The sequence below is a fragment of the Urocampus carinirostris genome, chromosome 20, assembly GCF_059441175.1.
Source record: "Urocampus carinirostris isolate Australia breed hairy pipefish chromosome 20, RoL_Ucar_1.0, whole genome shotgun sequence".
Lineage (NCBI taxonomy): Eukaryota > Metazoa > Chordata > Actinopteri > Syngnathiformes > Syngnathidae > Urocampus > Urocampus carinirostris.
The window spans coordinates 5,502,577-5,518,757 of record NC_142368.1 but is presented as its reverse complement, the minus strand read 5'-3'; the positions used below and the strand labels follow the sequence as shown (position 1 = coordinate 5,518,757).

At 39.2% G+C, this 16,181-nt stretch overlaps 1 protein-coding gene across 1 annotated transcript in view; it reads left to right on the top strand.

Annotated features, from left to right (window-relative positions):
• klhl29 (kelch-like family member 29) overlaps nucleotides 1-16,181 on the top strand; it is a 310,192-nt gene that overhangs the window by 293,208 nt on the left and 803 nt on the right. Inside the window, exons 13-14 of the mRNA XM_088324855.1 lie at nucleotides 7,148-7,341; nucleotides 11,493-11,637. Of these exons, the coding sequence (XP_088180981.1) occupies nucleotides 7,148-7,341; nucleotides 11,493-11,637 (339 nt within the window). The remainder of the gene's footprint in view (nucleotides 1-7,147; nucleotides 7,342-11,492; nucleotides 11,638-16,181) is intronic.

The window sequence follows — 16,181 nt, the reverse complement described above, 5'->3', positions numbered from 1 at the left end:
GGAGAAAAAAGAAAAATATGAGGGGGGAGAGAGAGAGAGAGAAAAAAGAAAAATATGAGGGGAGAGAGAGAGAGAGAAAAAAGAAAAATATGAGGGGAGAGAGAGAGAGAGAGAGAAAAGAAAAATATGAGGGGAGAGAGAGAGAGAAAAAAAGAAAAATATGAGGGGAGAGAGAGAGAGAGAGAGAGAGAGAGAGAGAAAAGAAAAATATGAGGGGAGAGAGAGAGAAAAAAGAAAAATATGAGGGGAGAGAGAGAGAGAGAGAGAGAGAGAAAAGAAAAATATGAGGGGAGAGAGAGAGAGAGAGAAAAGAAAAATATGAGGGGAGAGAGAGAAAAAAGAAAAATATGAGGGGAGAGAGAGAGAGAGAGAGAGAGAAAAGAAAAATATGAGGGGAGAGAGAGAGAGAGAGAAAAAAAAGAAAAATATGAGGAGAGAGAGAGAGAGACACGACGACGACGACATTCCTGACGGCTAACATACGACTGTAACAAAATAACAACCATAGCTCTACAAATGAAAAACAGTCTACAGAATTGTAGTTGAATTCTTTATGATCAAAAAAACATACAATGAAATTGGAGGGGTTCTCTTTCATGCTAGCATTGGGGTATCCCTGGGCTGAGACAGGTCTCTGTGGTGGTTTCCCACAAATTGTAGCTCCAGGTCATCCATTTCATGGATAGTCGATCTGTCATCGGTGAGGTACAGGCTCGGCAGTGGTAGCTTCTAAAAGTTGTTTAATAGCCTATGCGCAGTAGGCTGGGCCTACGTTGTTGTTATTACCTTCTCTTCCGACATGGCCTCTTAACAGACCGAATAACAATCCACAGAGCACCTGCTGTTTATTTCATTTCTTTGCGCTTTTCTGACTTTCCTCAGAGTCTGATTTATGAATGAATTTCTTTTCAATGTATCGAGCTGCTGATTTTGCGGACCCATTGACTTGTGCGCCTGCCTACCTACCCAGGTTGTTTGACTGACGGCCTACACCAGCCTATCACAGGCAATTAGACAGTCATGCCTACCTGACACACACACACACACACACACACACATTCTTCCCCTGTGATAGAATTGGTTGTGTGCTAGCTGCTGCAGAACACAATTCAAGATAACTCGATATCAATGACAATAAAGACAATCTGCAAAATATAGTAACAAATTCTCTTCATATAGATGCACTAGGTAAAATGACTGTAATATGTCGTTTACATTTTCAGTTACAGGAAGTTCTTCCCATTACAATTTATCACTGGGAAACACTACCTTCATTTTTGGCATGGTCCACGATAAATCTCCATAATTGATTCGTAATCTTTGCAGTAATACACATTTTATAATTCCCTGTTTAGGTGTAGCGTGTCCTCTCGTAGGAGGCGATGACGCTTCATCGGATTATGCCATACAAACAAATGGCGGCTGCCGTTAATCACGAGGGAGAAATGTAACGGCAAAGCGAAAATACCGTCGGCGTCAAATTGAGGCTGACTTATTGAGAATTACGGCAACAATTTCAAGCATTGACGTGCACTTTTCAATCCGCGAGAAATAAAATTTTCACGGATTTTAAGCGTCCTTACGAACCCTGAAACGCTCCAAATCTGATGAGAAGGAATCGGCGACAAGCGCCGATGAATCAAAACGCGACGGACTTGATTCGACACGGCGTGTAATAAAGCGTCGGGGAACGTGCCGGCACGTTAGCTTGATTGTGACGGATCGCGCCGTTTCGGGACTCGGGTTCCGCGCCGGCGGGAAAATGAAAAGACTGCGCTTGTCGGGGTGGCGATAAAGTTTTTTGAAAAATGGTGTTAATCCCGTTTCATAAAGGAGAAGGATTAGATAACGTGACTAAAGGTAAATTGGTTATGCACCGTATTACATAAGCCACCTTTGCCTCTCCGCCGCTAATTAGCTGCCGCTAGCACGTGTCGGCAAGCTGCTCATGGCCTCCTCGTCAAAAGGAAGTGACAAGTGACCTTTCTGAATCCGCACCTTCCCCTTGCCCCTTCCCCTTACCCCTTCGCCGCAACATCGACTAAGCCACACCCCCAAAAATATTGCTATATACACAGGGGTTAGCTTATGACACATAGCTATTGAGATGTCACAATATACATGGCTCAGTGTTATTTTTGTGTGTTAGCTTATCCGTTTAAGCTAACAGGGATTGCTCGTTTGAAACTTCTTTGCTATATTTCTTCTTAAAGCAAAGCAGTTGTTAGCATTTTTGTCTTGGAAATCCATTGGATTAGCATTTTGTCTGCGTCACATCTTCATGCTAATCTGACTAGCGAGCGTTGCAGAATATAGAGATCTATTTGCTACTTCACGGCCAGGGGAAGTGCTGGGAGGTCGTCGTCTCAATTCCATTTAAATTTTAGCTTATTAGCCATTGCAACAACAACTAAAGTTCTAGCTCAATCAACAAAAGGATGGCTAGCTCAAAGCGTTTTCATCTATATCTTTCAGAAAATCAAGACTTCTGTTTTTTCCTGTGAACTCTGTCAGCTTAGCATTTTGTTTGTGTTATGCAACTATGCTAATCTGGCTAGCCAGTGTTGCAAAATAGGGATCGAGTGCTGTGTTCAGGAACGCTGGGAGGTTCAAGTCTCCAATTAAATTTGAATTTTAGTTTCATAGCCTTAGCCACAGGATCTAACGTGTTCTCATTTAACAAGGCTAAACTAACAAGGGGTGGTAACACCAAGATTTTGTAGCTAGAGGTTTAGCAGTTAACTGTATAATCTGTTATTTTAGCATTTTTAGCATTGTGACACATGTATATGCCAATGGAGCTAGCTAGCGTTGCAGAACATGGGAACACTGGGAAGTCTCAATTCCATTTGAAGTTTAGCTCTATAGCCTTAGAAACAGTAACTTAAGTGTTAGCTCTATAAATAGAGCTACATTAACAAGGATGGCTAGCTCAAAGCGTTTTCAGCTATATCATCTTACAGCAAATAAAGAGTGTTAGCAGTTTTGCTTCAAATCTGTTGCTTGTGTCACACATCCATGCTAGTTCAGCTAGCTAGCATTACAGAAGACATTTATTGCTGCATTCAGGAATTTTAGCTATGTAGCCATTGTAAGCAAAGCGTTATCTCATTGAATAAAGTTCGGCTAACAAAGGGTTAGTAGCTCAAAGATATCTTAGCTAGGCTATTGTCACTGTAAATCAAAAGCGTTAGCAATTAAACAGTATAATCTGTCATTTTAGCTGTTTGCCTGCGTCACTTGTTTATGCTAATCCAGCTAGCTAGCATTACTGAATAGAGATCTAGTGCTGCATTCAGCAACACTGGGAGGTCCAAGTCCCGATTCCATTTGAATTTCGGCTTTTTAGCCTTAGCAAGTTTAATCAATGCCTCGCAGTAAAATAAAGGCTTAATTCGTAGGGATTACGCGTCAATCTAGGTTGCCTGTTGTGCTGTGTTCGTCCCACGGGGATTACGTGAAGGTGACTCCTCGTTTTCACGCCAAAATATTCGCTAATCCGTCCGAGTTGGCCGACCTTGACCGCATTCGAATGTCAGGAGCTCAATCCAAAACAAAAAAAAACAAAAAAAAAGGCAACCCCTGCCGGCGGTGCGTTCGAGGAGACGCGAGGTGATGGGGAACAAACTCGATTAGCGAAAATTTGCATTGAATTGGCGCCAAGACGGTTGCTTAAATATTGAGAATTCTTATTTTGGCTAAGTTTACTAAGACACTACAAAACTTTAGGATTTTAGGTAGATTATGTTGCTCATTGTAGGACACAAATGGAAAATTGTGTACTTGCCAAATGAAGGTATGGTTATGTTAGCCTATTAGCTGAATGCTACACTCATAGGGATAGCTAACTTTGCCTTCTTCTCTTCCAGCGGTTTTAGTGGTTGATACTGATGTTTGTTGTACTTTTTAAACATTTTCTTCTTACGTTTTTCATGTAAGACTACCGATTTGAGCTGTTGAGTTTTGAGCTAGATACGTTGGCTTGTAGGGTAAGTAAAAATGGATTAGCTTAACTCGTTATATTGGTATTAAATCTTTGCTGAGTTTATTAGATTTACGAGCTAACTATGTTAGCCTCTAGCTTAAGTAATCGATGTATTAGCTTGACTCGTTATATTGGTATAAAGTCTTTGTTGAGTTTGTTAGATTTACGAGCTAACTATATCCGCCTCTAGCGTAAGTAATCGATGTATTAGCTTAACTCGTTATATTGGTATTAAGTCTTTGTTGAGTTTGTCAGAGTTACGAGCTAACTATGTTAGCCTCTAGCGTAAGTAATCAATGGATAAGCATAGCTTGTTGTATTGGTATTAAATCTTTGTTGATTTTGTTGGATTTATGAGCTAACTATGTTAGCCTCTAGCGTAAGTAATCGATGTATTAGCTTAACTCGTTATATTGGTATTAAGTCTTAGATAGATAGATAGATAGATACTTTATTCATCCCCGAAGGGAAATTCACTTGTTGAGTTTGTCAGAGTTACGAGCTAACTATGTTAGCCTCTAGCGTAAGTAATCAATGGATAAGCATAGCTCGCTGTATTGGTATTAAATCTTTGTTGATTTTGTTGGATTTATGAGCTAACTATGTTAGCCTCTAGCGTAAGTAATCGATGTATTAGCTTAACCCGTTATATTGGTATTAAGTCTTTGTTGAGTTTGTCAGAGTTACGAGCTAACTATGTTAGCCTGTAACGCAAATAATCAATGAATAAGCATAGCTCGCTGTATTGGTATCAAATCTTTGTTGATTTTGTTGGATTTATGAGCTAACTATGTTAGCCTCTAGCGTAAGTAATCAATGGATAAGCATAACTCGTTGTATTGGTATTAAATCTTTGTTGAGTTTGTTGGATTTACGAGCTAACTATGTTAGCCTCTAGTGTAAATACTGTAATCAATGTATTAGCTTAGCTCATTATATTAGTATTAAATCTTTGCCAAGTCGGCATGTCCAATTTTGTTTTGAGTGCTAAGGTTAGCTTCTAGCTCAAGTAACCAATGTATTGGTTTAGCTTGTTTTATCAGTATTACCTCTAGTTGATTTTTGCGCGAAGGTTAGCTTCTAGCATCAGTAATCAATGCTTTAGCATAGCTCATTATATAATCGTTAAATCGGTTGAGCGATGGCTTTAGAAATCTGCAAGCTTACCTAATTTAGTTTAGCATAGCTTTTGTTACATTGGTGTTGGTGTTTGAAGAGACGTTTTGTCTTGTTTTTTTAATGGTGAAATAAACATTTGTTGCTGCTAAATAAGGCTGAGCTAACCAGGCTAGCTAGCTTTTTTTGCCTTCAAATTGCCCTTGATAGCAACTAGAACACCCTAGAATTAGTCACTTTTGGATAAGGAATGGCAATAATCCACATTTAGCTCAAATTTGGGTAGATTTTTTATCATCTTTTGCTCATCTAAAAAGACAAGAAAAGCTTAAAGTGTCTGGCTCCAAGATGCTAGCCAGCGCTAAGCTTAATGGCGTGTGTCGTTGGACATATGTTTGCTTTCCGTAATTGCTTTAATTGCCGTTTTTTTTGTGTGTGTTTTCCCCTCCCTTTGCGCCGTCGCCTAATTACGCCCGTCAGCCCCGGAGCCAAAAATCGGGACGCTAACTGTACCGTGTTTGCTACGTTAGCGCCATGTAGGTCGTATCCCGTTTTCAGCCTTTTCCTGACCTTGATTTAAAAGCAAAACAAGAGCATGAGCAGTGTTGTTGTGAAATGTCTTAGAAATTAGATTTCGTATCTTTATGCTAATTTGGCTAGCTGAGAAGTACCTCGTCGTGACCGGGAGATGCGCTGGCAAAGTCTCAATTCCATTTGAGTTTTAGTTTTTTAGCTTTAGCAATAAATGTTAGCTTGTTAAGCTAAGCTAACAGGGATTGTTAGCTCAAAACTATCTTAGCTATATTCCTTTCAGCAGTTTTATTGAGACCTCTTTTAGCTTAGCATTTCATCTGTGTCACTCGTCTATGCTAATTGGGCTAGCTAGTGTTGCAGCGTATGTAAATATCTAACTGCATCTAGGAATGCTAGGATGTCCAAATCTCAATTGTATTTGAATGTCAGCTTTTTAGCCTTAGCGGCAGCAAAATGTTAGCTACGGTAGCATGGATTGCTAGCTCAAAGCCTTTGTAGCTGTATGTCTTTTATATTCTCAGAATTCTAGTTTCATCGCAATGTCAGTTAGCTTAGCATTTTGCCTGAGTCACACATCTATGCTAATCCGGCTGACTCATGGAGCAAAATTGAGAGATATACTGTATATGGCGATGTTTGACAAAGCTTTACAGAGGTTTTTATCTCAACTTCATTTGATTTTTGGGCGAAAGGATTGCTAGCTTTAGCTTGTTTTTTTTTTTTTTGCAGTTTTTGGAAGGAAAATCTGTTAGCTTAGCCTGGATAAGTGCTTTTGTGGCATCTAGTCAAGTCATGTAAATGCAAACTATTATTACTCTTAGCTTACGTTTTTTTTATTTTCAATTCTTTGTTGTTAGAACCAATGAATAGCATTTGCATTTATTTTTAGTGCTAACCCGTTAAACAAAATTAAGCTACCAATGATTGCTAACTCAAAACATTTCAGCTATTTTTTTTGAAAGCAAATCAAGAGCTTTAGCATGTGTGTGTGTATACTAACCTGGGTAACTAATGTTGCAAAATAGACATTTTATTTCAGTTTTAGCCTTAGGAACAGTAACTAAAATGTTAGCTTGTTATACAAAATGAACAAGGATTTCCAAGCTCAGTAGCCTAGATGGTAAGGCGCCCGCTTTGAGACTGGGAGGTCGGTGGTTCGCGCCCCGGCCGAGTCATTCCTAAGACTTAAAAAGTGGTCGGCGGCGCCCTCTGTTGGCTGCGGCTGCATCGGCTCGCTACAACGGGTCAGGTGCAATCGACATTTCGTTCTGTGTACATTGTTACACAGAATGACAATACAAGGAAATTATTATTATTATTATTATTATTAAACCTTTTATAGCGAATCGGGAGCTTCAGCTTATCCTTGACATAAAAGTGGTCCTTTGGCAGCAACTCATTTTGTATCGTCGGAACCGATTAATAGCCTCCCCATGTATTTCAATGGGGCGAGACGATTCGATTTACGAGTCATCGGCCGGCGGCGTCAATAACTCTCCGGTTTCCCCGCAGGTACGACACCATCACCAACCAATGGGAGACGGTGTCTCCGCTTCCCAAGCCGGTTCACTCGGCGGCGGCCACCGTCTGCGGCGGCAAAGTTTTCGTCTTCGGCGGCGTCAACGAGGCGGGACGCTCGGCCGGCGTTTTGCAGTCCTACGTGCCGCAAAACGATACTTGGAGCTTCATCGAGTCGCCCATGATCGGTGAGAGACGCCGGCTCGGGTTTACCGAAGGCCCCCAAAAAAACAATATACAGAGATCCCCTCGGTTTTCGCTCCCATAAAGAAACCTTTTATTAAATACTCTATTTTACGCAAAACCAAAGAACAAACTGTTCCATATTTAGTAAGGGTTCGTACAGGCGCTTGAAATCCTTGAATTTGAATGTATTGTTTTCAATGGCAGGATTAATACTTGAAATTGTTGTCCTTTCCATGTTTCTTGGCAATCTGACAAAGAAACCACATTGTAAATCAATTTTTTTAAAAGTGCGTGAAACTGATGCTAACACACCGGCTCTGGTGGCTTGTTATTATGGTGTGGTCGCACGCAAGAGGACAGCTCTATTTAGAAAACCGGCTCCTCGGCTCCCCAGATTTTATTGTTGTTTTAATGATACAGAAAAAGATGCACCAAATTATTTAGAAATGTCTTATATTTTGCCTAGGATCCTTGAAAAACACATGAAATCGAAGTTAAAAATATTCACAGATCTATAAAATTCTTGAGTTTTTTACACTCTAAACTACACAAAATCCCTGAAAATGCAAAACAATTACTGCTATAAATGATAAAATGCAATTCTATTTCCTCAAATTCAGACGTACAGCTTTTAAAACGCCCTCAAAAAATATAAATTAAAATAAGTAAAAGAAACAGAAAATAGCCAAGCTGCGCAAATATTGTTGAGGTAGAGTTCATGTCAGTTTATAGCAGCACACAGATCTTAAATAGATAGGATCATCTCAAATACCACCAGGAATGTGTTAGCAGCAAGATAGCGCCTTTTTTAGTCAACAACAGCGTTCTTTTGATCGGTGCTGGAGAAACTGTGCTTGAATTCGGTCATAAACCCTGTGTCCTGTAAAATTCTGATTTAAAAGGTTTTGTTGCCAGAATGTGGTATAATAATGACTTACCTACCTTTTAACATGTCCATATTTGTTGGCGCTAGAAAGCATCTCCCTCGGTGATTTTGTCCAGAGCGTTTTGTTGACACGCTGGCTTTTAGAGAAACTCGAAATTGGAAAAGATTTGCGGGTACGTGATGAGGGCTTTTACAACTTAGTCCAGAAAATTGGCCGGGTGACTAATTGGCAAATCAGAATGAAAATCCACCAAGTAACAAAACCACGATACACTGAGAGATTACTGTAATTGATTTCCAAAGGGGGAATATAATTTCATTCAAATCTACATCAACAGACCTACAATACTATTTTCCTAAAAATGTATGCAGAAAAGAACATTTAATGACAAACATGCAATATATTTGATTTTTCTGCAAAAAAATGTATCACACATTAAAGTTTTATTAACAAAACGTTATTACATTTTAATGACAGATCTACAAAAGTCAGTAAGTTGGATGTAAAGATGTTGAAGTTTTGCTGTACAAGGGAATAAATAAAACACACTTCAAATATTTTTTACAAAACTTTATTTAGAAAAAAAATCTAGAACAAAATTGAATTATGTGAAAATGTCATGTAGCTGGATAGGTTTTGAGGGTGGGGGCTTAGTAGTAATCTAGTATATGTTACATGTTTTAACTACCCATTTAAGAGAAAAAGACTTGAGTCGATCGCACAAACCCGAAAAAATATGCAAAGCGACATCCACTCCAGAATGACTATTTAACGCATCCTGATGATGATCTGCCATTTTTCCCGAAGTACTGGGCAGGGTTGCCTAGCAACAGTCTTCTCCTCAAGCACAGGCAGACAAGTGAACACCTTGCGGCCGGTTTTAAGCAAACAGTGACACGCTTCCTTGTGTCCCGTTGGGTTTTGTTTGCGCGTTACCGAGGCAACAGGCAGGCTCATGTGATGACATTAGGCGGAGGAAAATGATATGCAACAATCTGGTAATCTTACTATTAATGATGCTACCATCACCATGTTTGATAGTGGGGATGGTGTTTTCAGGATGATGTGACACCAAACTTTTCGCATCTGTACAGAGCATCTTGTTTGAGGCTTTTTTTTAATGGTATTATTCTTTCTAAAAAGGGCAGATTTATGAAGAGTATGACTAAAAGTGTATGCCTGCGTGTCATCCAATCTGATCATGGGCCTCTTGGTTGCTTCTCTGATTAGTTTTCTCCCAGTTTTGGCTGAAAGTTTAGAAGAATGGCTAGGTCTTGGTAGGTTTGCAGTGGTGTTATTTCCGCTTCAATTCGCACAGTGCTCCGGTAAATGTTGCAAAAATTTTCTCCACAACTTTATAATGCTGTCTCAAGGTTTCTATAGCTTAAGGCAAGTTAAGATCAAGACTTTTTATGGCTTGTTTTGATGCCTTTTGAAATTAAAGTTAGGACCAAGATGACAATTAAAACAAAACTCAAAAATCACAAATATTACCTGGCAAAATGCGTGTTCTCATTAAATGTACATTTTTTTAGGCATGGTCCAAAGTCGCTATGTGTAATGTGGCTAGATGTAAGACTTGACTGAAATCACATCAGTATTTTGATAGTTCTCTTATTGTTGCTACAGAAGAGGAATTATTAGAAAAGAATTGATAAATGTTACTCATTTTTCAATGTGTTTGAATTTTAATGCCAATTATGGCCTTATTTTTGGAATAATGAATTCAATGCCTGATTTGCAGGAACTTTGACAATGCTTTCTGGTACCTTTTTACACAGACCACTGAGACGTAATGACGTACAGGTGCACGTTATTTGTATTTGTTAGTCGTTTAGGTTGACATTGGATCATTCTAGAGTCAGTTGGCTAAATTGAGGGAATAAGGGGTCAATATTGTTGCAACACCGACAGTTTTGATGTGAATTTCTTAGAAAGCACCGTAAATTCCGGACTATAGAGCGCACCTGATTATAAGCCGCACCCACCACATTTCGGGAGGAAATCCGATTTTGTACATACACAAGACACACCTGAATATTAGCCGCATGCGCCCACATTGAAAAAACGCAATAAAAACACGAAATTAACCCTTACCCGATACAGTCCAAAGAACACGGGAAAATGATACCGGTACTTAACATTTAATGCAGACCTGCAGAGTCCAGGTGCCCGTTGAAAGTAATCCAAGGAAAAAAAGTGTATATTTCCAAAGGTAAGGGTGTGAAAAATATATATCCACTATTGTCGGCCGCGTCCACAAACACGTCTCACCTTTACTCCACTTCCCGTCAGCCCGCGTTTGCCCCGCCCCTTCTTTCTCATTTGCTCGTACAAAACATCAGAATAAGTTTCTAAAATAAATACATTACAAAAATATACAGTTGCAAATACATATTATACATGGTTACACATATTTACAAAGAAAGACGGTACACCAAGAGTTTGCAAAGCTTTAATAATAAAATAACTTTCATCCCAAACTGTGCCTGTGAAGGGTAGCAAAACGCTACTAGGAACACGCTCGCAACACAGTAAAAGGGTCTGTTAAAAAAACATACCGTAATTGTAGTGAGCACGGTAAACCGTCCTCATCTTCTTCCTTATAAATGATGTCATCAATCTCGTCTTCCATCAATATGGGAAAGAGACTTTGTCATATGGACGTGGTCCCACGCTCCTTTACTAAAAACACGCTCGCAAAGTAAGTCCTATATCGGACTCCTCGACTGCGTTTAGCTGGAAATTTGCGTTATGTGCCTTTCTTTTTGCAATTTGCATGATGAGGATATGTCTACGCTAATGTAATTTGTGCACAAGCTAAGAAGTTGCAGATTAAATCTTACCTTTTGTACTCCAGCGGCGCTGGCGGCCGTTACAAAAATTACATAAATTGGCCGCATCACTGAATAAGCCGCAGGGTCTAAAGTTTGGGAAAAAAGTAGCATTATATTTGAAGCCTGAAATGTGGAAAAATGACAAAGTCCTTGAGGGGATTGGGTTTTTAATATTTCCGCTAGGTGCTGAAAAGTGTTCCCAGTGCTGTTTTCACCAAATGTAGGCCATGCTAACGTGTACGCCACATGCTGCGACACTGCCAGACCCAAAATGCTTCTTTATTTTTGTCCCCTCCTTCCTCCTGCCTGTTGATATTGTTTTTTTGGCGCCTCGGGCGTCATGCTGAGGGGTTGTTCTCGAGATTTGGAAGGAAAAAACAAATGGATGTTATTATCACGACTCAGACTACTTTTTGTTTTGGTGCGCAGACAACAAATACGCCCCGGCGGTGAGTTTGGGCGGCCTGGTCTACATCCTGGGGGGAGCGTACGCAAGGGCCACCACCATCTACGACCCCGAGAAAGGAAACATCAAGGCGGGTCCCAACATGAATCACTCCAGGCAGTTCTGCAGGTAAAGATCCGATATTGTGGTGTAGATCACTATGAGGGCTTGAAGTCCTTAAAATTGTTGCCGTGTTTCTTCAACTTGGGCTTCAAGTAAGGGTTCAAATATACCGTAAATTCCGGACTATAGAGCGCACCTGAGTATAAGCTGCACCCACCATATTTTTAGAGGAAAACCGATTTTGTACTTACACAAGCTCCCCATCTCCCATTTATTTTGTTGTTTAATATCGGTTTCCAGTTTTATGAATGGTCTGCATTTATAGAGCGCTTTTCTTTTCAAGTCAATGAAGACCTACGAAAGCACTTTACAATTTGCTTCACACTCTTCCCTTTTACACACTAACTAACGGATAGCAGCATCAGCCATGCAAGGCAACTACCTGCTATCGGGGGCATTACGAGTTCAGTGTCTTGCCCAAGGACACTTCGACATACAACACGGAATCGAACCTGCGACCTCCTGAGCTAATGCCGCCTGTTTAATTTCGATATCCTGCTTTGATGTCTGTCATGTGTTTAATATCGGTTTCTAGTTTGTCCTGTTTATTTTCGATATCCTGTTTTGAACTCCATTAGTGTGTAAAACCAAATGTAGTCTTAAAAATAAGGTTTCGAGCAAGGTTATTATTTGAAACAGGGATAAGGCTGTAAACCATTTTTAGAGTTCGTGTTTGGAACTAAGGTTTAGACTCCTATTTTTATGATTGGCAGTTGGCCATGAAAAAGATGTATAGCCCTTTAAGATAACATTCTATAAGTACTCAATTTGGTCGAAAGAGGGCTTTAAAGACCGAACAATAGCAAAAGTTTTTCGATTTTGTCTGTATTTATTGCAGGGGCCTTGGCACAAAATCTAGTTAGAGATTTGTGAAGGTCTCAAGTACAATTGCGTACATTTTCAGGAAAATTGACTTGTAGGCTCTGCAACGGCAAATACACACAGATCAGGACTTATAATATATATAAAATATAGATAATTAAACAGTAATAATACATTGTATTTGATTGGACACTAAACATTTTAATGTTAACCAAAACGATTTAAACCTGAAAATGATGTTCATTACAGTGTAACAACCCCCCAAAAATGATTTTAAGCGTAGTAAGCATAGTTAAATGAAGTGAAAATATAGCTACTTGCAAATAAGTCATTTTATCACAGGACAGTATAAAGTATTTGCTATTTAATGTCATTTTCTCATCAATAAAAAATATTTTTATAAAGGCTAATGTACAATCTAATGACATGAAAATAGTCTAAATTTGGATCATTATATGTAAAAAAAACTTATTAATTATGTTTTAATTTGGAAATCTATTAACTGATAGAATATTTTCCTTCAACCTACTGGAAATAGACACCAAAAAATGATTTATTTAAAGTAACAAACCATTAAAAATGTAGTTTTTTTGACCTATTGGGTGTGTACACATTTCTATTCACATATGAGGTTGTAATCATCAGTCACGGAAAAGCTGATTGTTTTAAGTCCCGCCCACTTCTTACTATAATTGAAGTGTAGATATATCATTTTTCTCGGCGGGTTTATGAAAATTTCGAATACGCTAGAGGTTGACTGCAACTAAGCATCGCGTGTCTTTAACAAAGACGACAAACGCAGCGGCCCGTGCGCTCTCAGTCAGGCCCGATAGATTTAAGCTTTTATGTAATAATCTTTTCCACTTCCAGCAGCGTTTACGACAGCGCCGGCCCAATAGGAGCGCACAAAAGCCCTAATCTGCTTTACAGACCACTTTTAATCTTCCCCGCACATCATTTTATGTTGACTTTTCTCATTTTACAGTCATGCCCAGTTTTTACAGGCTTTAACACCTGATTAAATGAATAGTAATCACGCAGTGTTTTCAATACCATAAAACTGAACTCAATTGTGTTCTGGCCACCAGGCTTAGTGAGGTTTCCGGTGGAAACCATTGCATGTCATTAAAGAATGTTTATTTGCTACTGTTTTGAGAGATAACATAATTACAAAGGAGCAGGAAATGGTAACATTTTAGTGGCTATTAAGAGTTTCAATCAATGGACTTACTGAGCCAAGGTGGTCAAGTGCATACATTTTCCAAAATTCTCTGCTAATTGGTTTGACAAATTTACCTACAAGGATTTTCATTAGAAGACCTACCAAGCAAAGTGGTCAGGAATGTATCCTGTTTTGGTAAACTATTGTTCACACCACCCGGCTCAAGTCTTCTGGCGGAAACTCCCACCAGTCACTTGTTTAGTAAATGTACCGTAAAATCCGGACTTTTGAGCGCACCTGATTATAAGCCGCACATACCACTTTTTAGGTGATTTGCCACTTTTGTACTCACACAAGCCGCGTGCGCCCGCATTAAACCTCGAGATACAATTACAAGTGTGACCTAGACCAGGCTGTAGGTTCCGCGGTTGTAACCACATATAGTACACAATCCTAAAACCACAGGCAGCATCATGAATGGAAAATGATACCCGTAATTAACGTATGATGCAGACGTGTAAAGTCCAGGTCCCGTTGAAAGTAATCCAAGGAAACAAAATGTATATTTCCAAAGTTAAGGGCGGGAAAAATATATATCGACTATTGCCCGCTGCGACAACAGACAGATCTACCGGTAACTCAGCTTTACCCCATTTCCCATCAGCCCACGTTTGCTCCACCCCTTCTTTTTGATTCATCCGTAGAACACAATAGAATAAATACATTACAAAAATATACAGTTGCAAATACATATTATACATGGCTACACATATTTACAAAGACGGTACACCAAGAGAGTTTTCAAAGCTTTAATAATAGTAATATAACTTTCATCCCAAACCGTGCCTTTGAAAGGTACCAACACGCTAGTAGGCTCACGCTCGCAATGTATTAAGCGTGCCTGTTGAAAAAAAACATCTCGTAATTGTGAAATTCACAGTAGATCGTCCTCAACTTCCTCTCATAACTATCGCCATCAAGGGCGGCTCCCTCGTTATCGGAATGTACCTTTACTTTACAGACAATGTATGCCTAAACTTAGAGGTTGCAGTCTTTCTTGGCGCATATATTCTACTGTTCTTAATCTTACCTTTTATACTCCAGCGCCGCTCGTGGCCATTAGAAAAATGACATAAATTGGCCGCTTCACTGAATAAGCCGCAGGGCTGAACATTTGGGAAAAAAGTAGCGGCTTATAGTCCGGAATTTACGGTATACATTCGAGTAGCTGGTAAGAGTATCTACCAGAAGATTAAGCCTGGTGGTCAGGTTCATGACACATTTTTCTAAAATCCCAAACAATTAGGTAAATAAAAGAATTGCTTAGAAGCTGCAATTAAAAATTTCTGGTATAATAACTAACATCCTTTATTTAGTGGCTAGTAAGGGTTTTCACCAGGCTAAGTTAATCTTCTGGTGAAATCCATTATAGCTTTTCCTAATTTTGGAGTTTCTTTTTGAATTCCTGGTTCAGTAAATGAAATCATTACAAAGCAGCACTAAATTGATATACAAACGATTTTTTTCGGGATGTGGAAAAATACCAGGACATTGTTCCAAGTTAGATTTTATATTTTCCGAGTACAGGACATACTGTGGTGCTACTCAGCATTCACCCTGAAGAAGAAATTTGCTTCCTCTTCCTAGTTTGTGTGTAAACATTTTATACTCTCCAGCCCGTTAAGCCCTTTGACATTTTTATTGGTTAATATCTCGTGTAGCAATTCAATATGGTTGGTGTAAAGAGGCGAGTCATGTTAAAAGAAACGAAAGTGGAATAAGGAAAGCTTGATGCGATTGAGTAAATGGGTAGATCGCTTTTCGTCCCATCCGTTTTCTACCACGGAGGAGGAAAAATAGCCTAACTGTTGAAGCCAATCTTCCAAAAGTAAGTTAAACTTTGCTTTATCTTTATGGAGCATATTATTGTTACTTATACAAGTCTTAAACATACAAAATATAGCACTGAAGCAAACAAATTTAACTCGTCTATACAGACATTGTCCTACTTACCAACGAGTTCTGGACGATAGTTCGTGAGTTGCTTCAGTGCTATGTTTATGTAACCTATATTATGTACTGAAACATAAACATTTCATAAAATATGCTCCGTAAAGATAAAGTGAAGTTTAACTTACTTTTGTAAAATGGACTACAAGAGTTAAGCAACTTGATCCTTCGTGGTAGAAAGTGGCTGAACAAAAGCAATCCAACCATTTTTTCAACCGCATCAATCTTTCTTATTCCACTTTCATTTCAAATAAAACAGCTAAGCGCTTCTTTACACCAATCATATTGGATGAATGCTTGAGATATTAAACTAGAAAACGTCAAAGTTCTGAATGTGCTGAAGATATGATACTGTATACGTAGTATGTGCATACACAAACCAGAAAGTGGAATTCTTCTTTGGGATGGAAGCTGGGTGACCTCATACAGCGTCACACGCTGGAAAGAAATACTACAGTGGAGGTAGAGTGCTCGTCTTGGGATCCCAGTTTGAATCCCGGCTTGTCCGTGTTACATGTCGAGGTGTCCTTGGGTAAGACACTGAACCCCTAATACC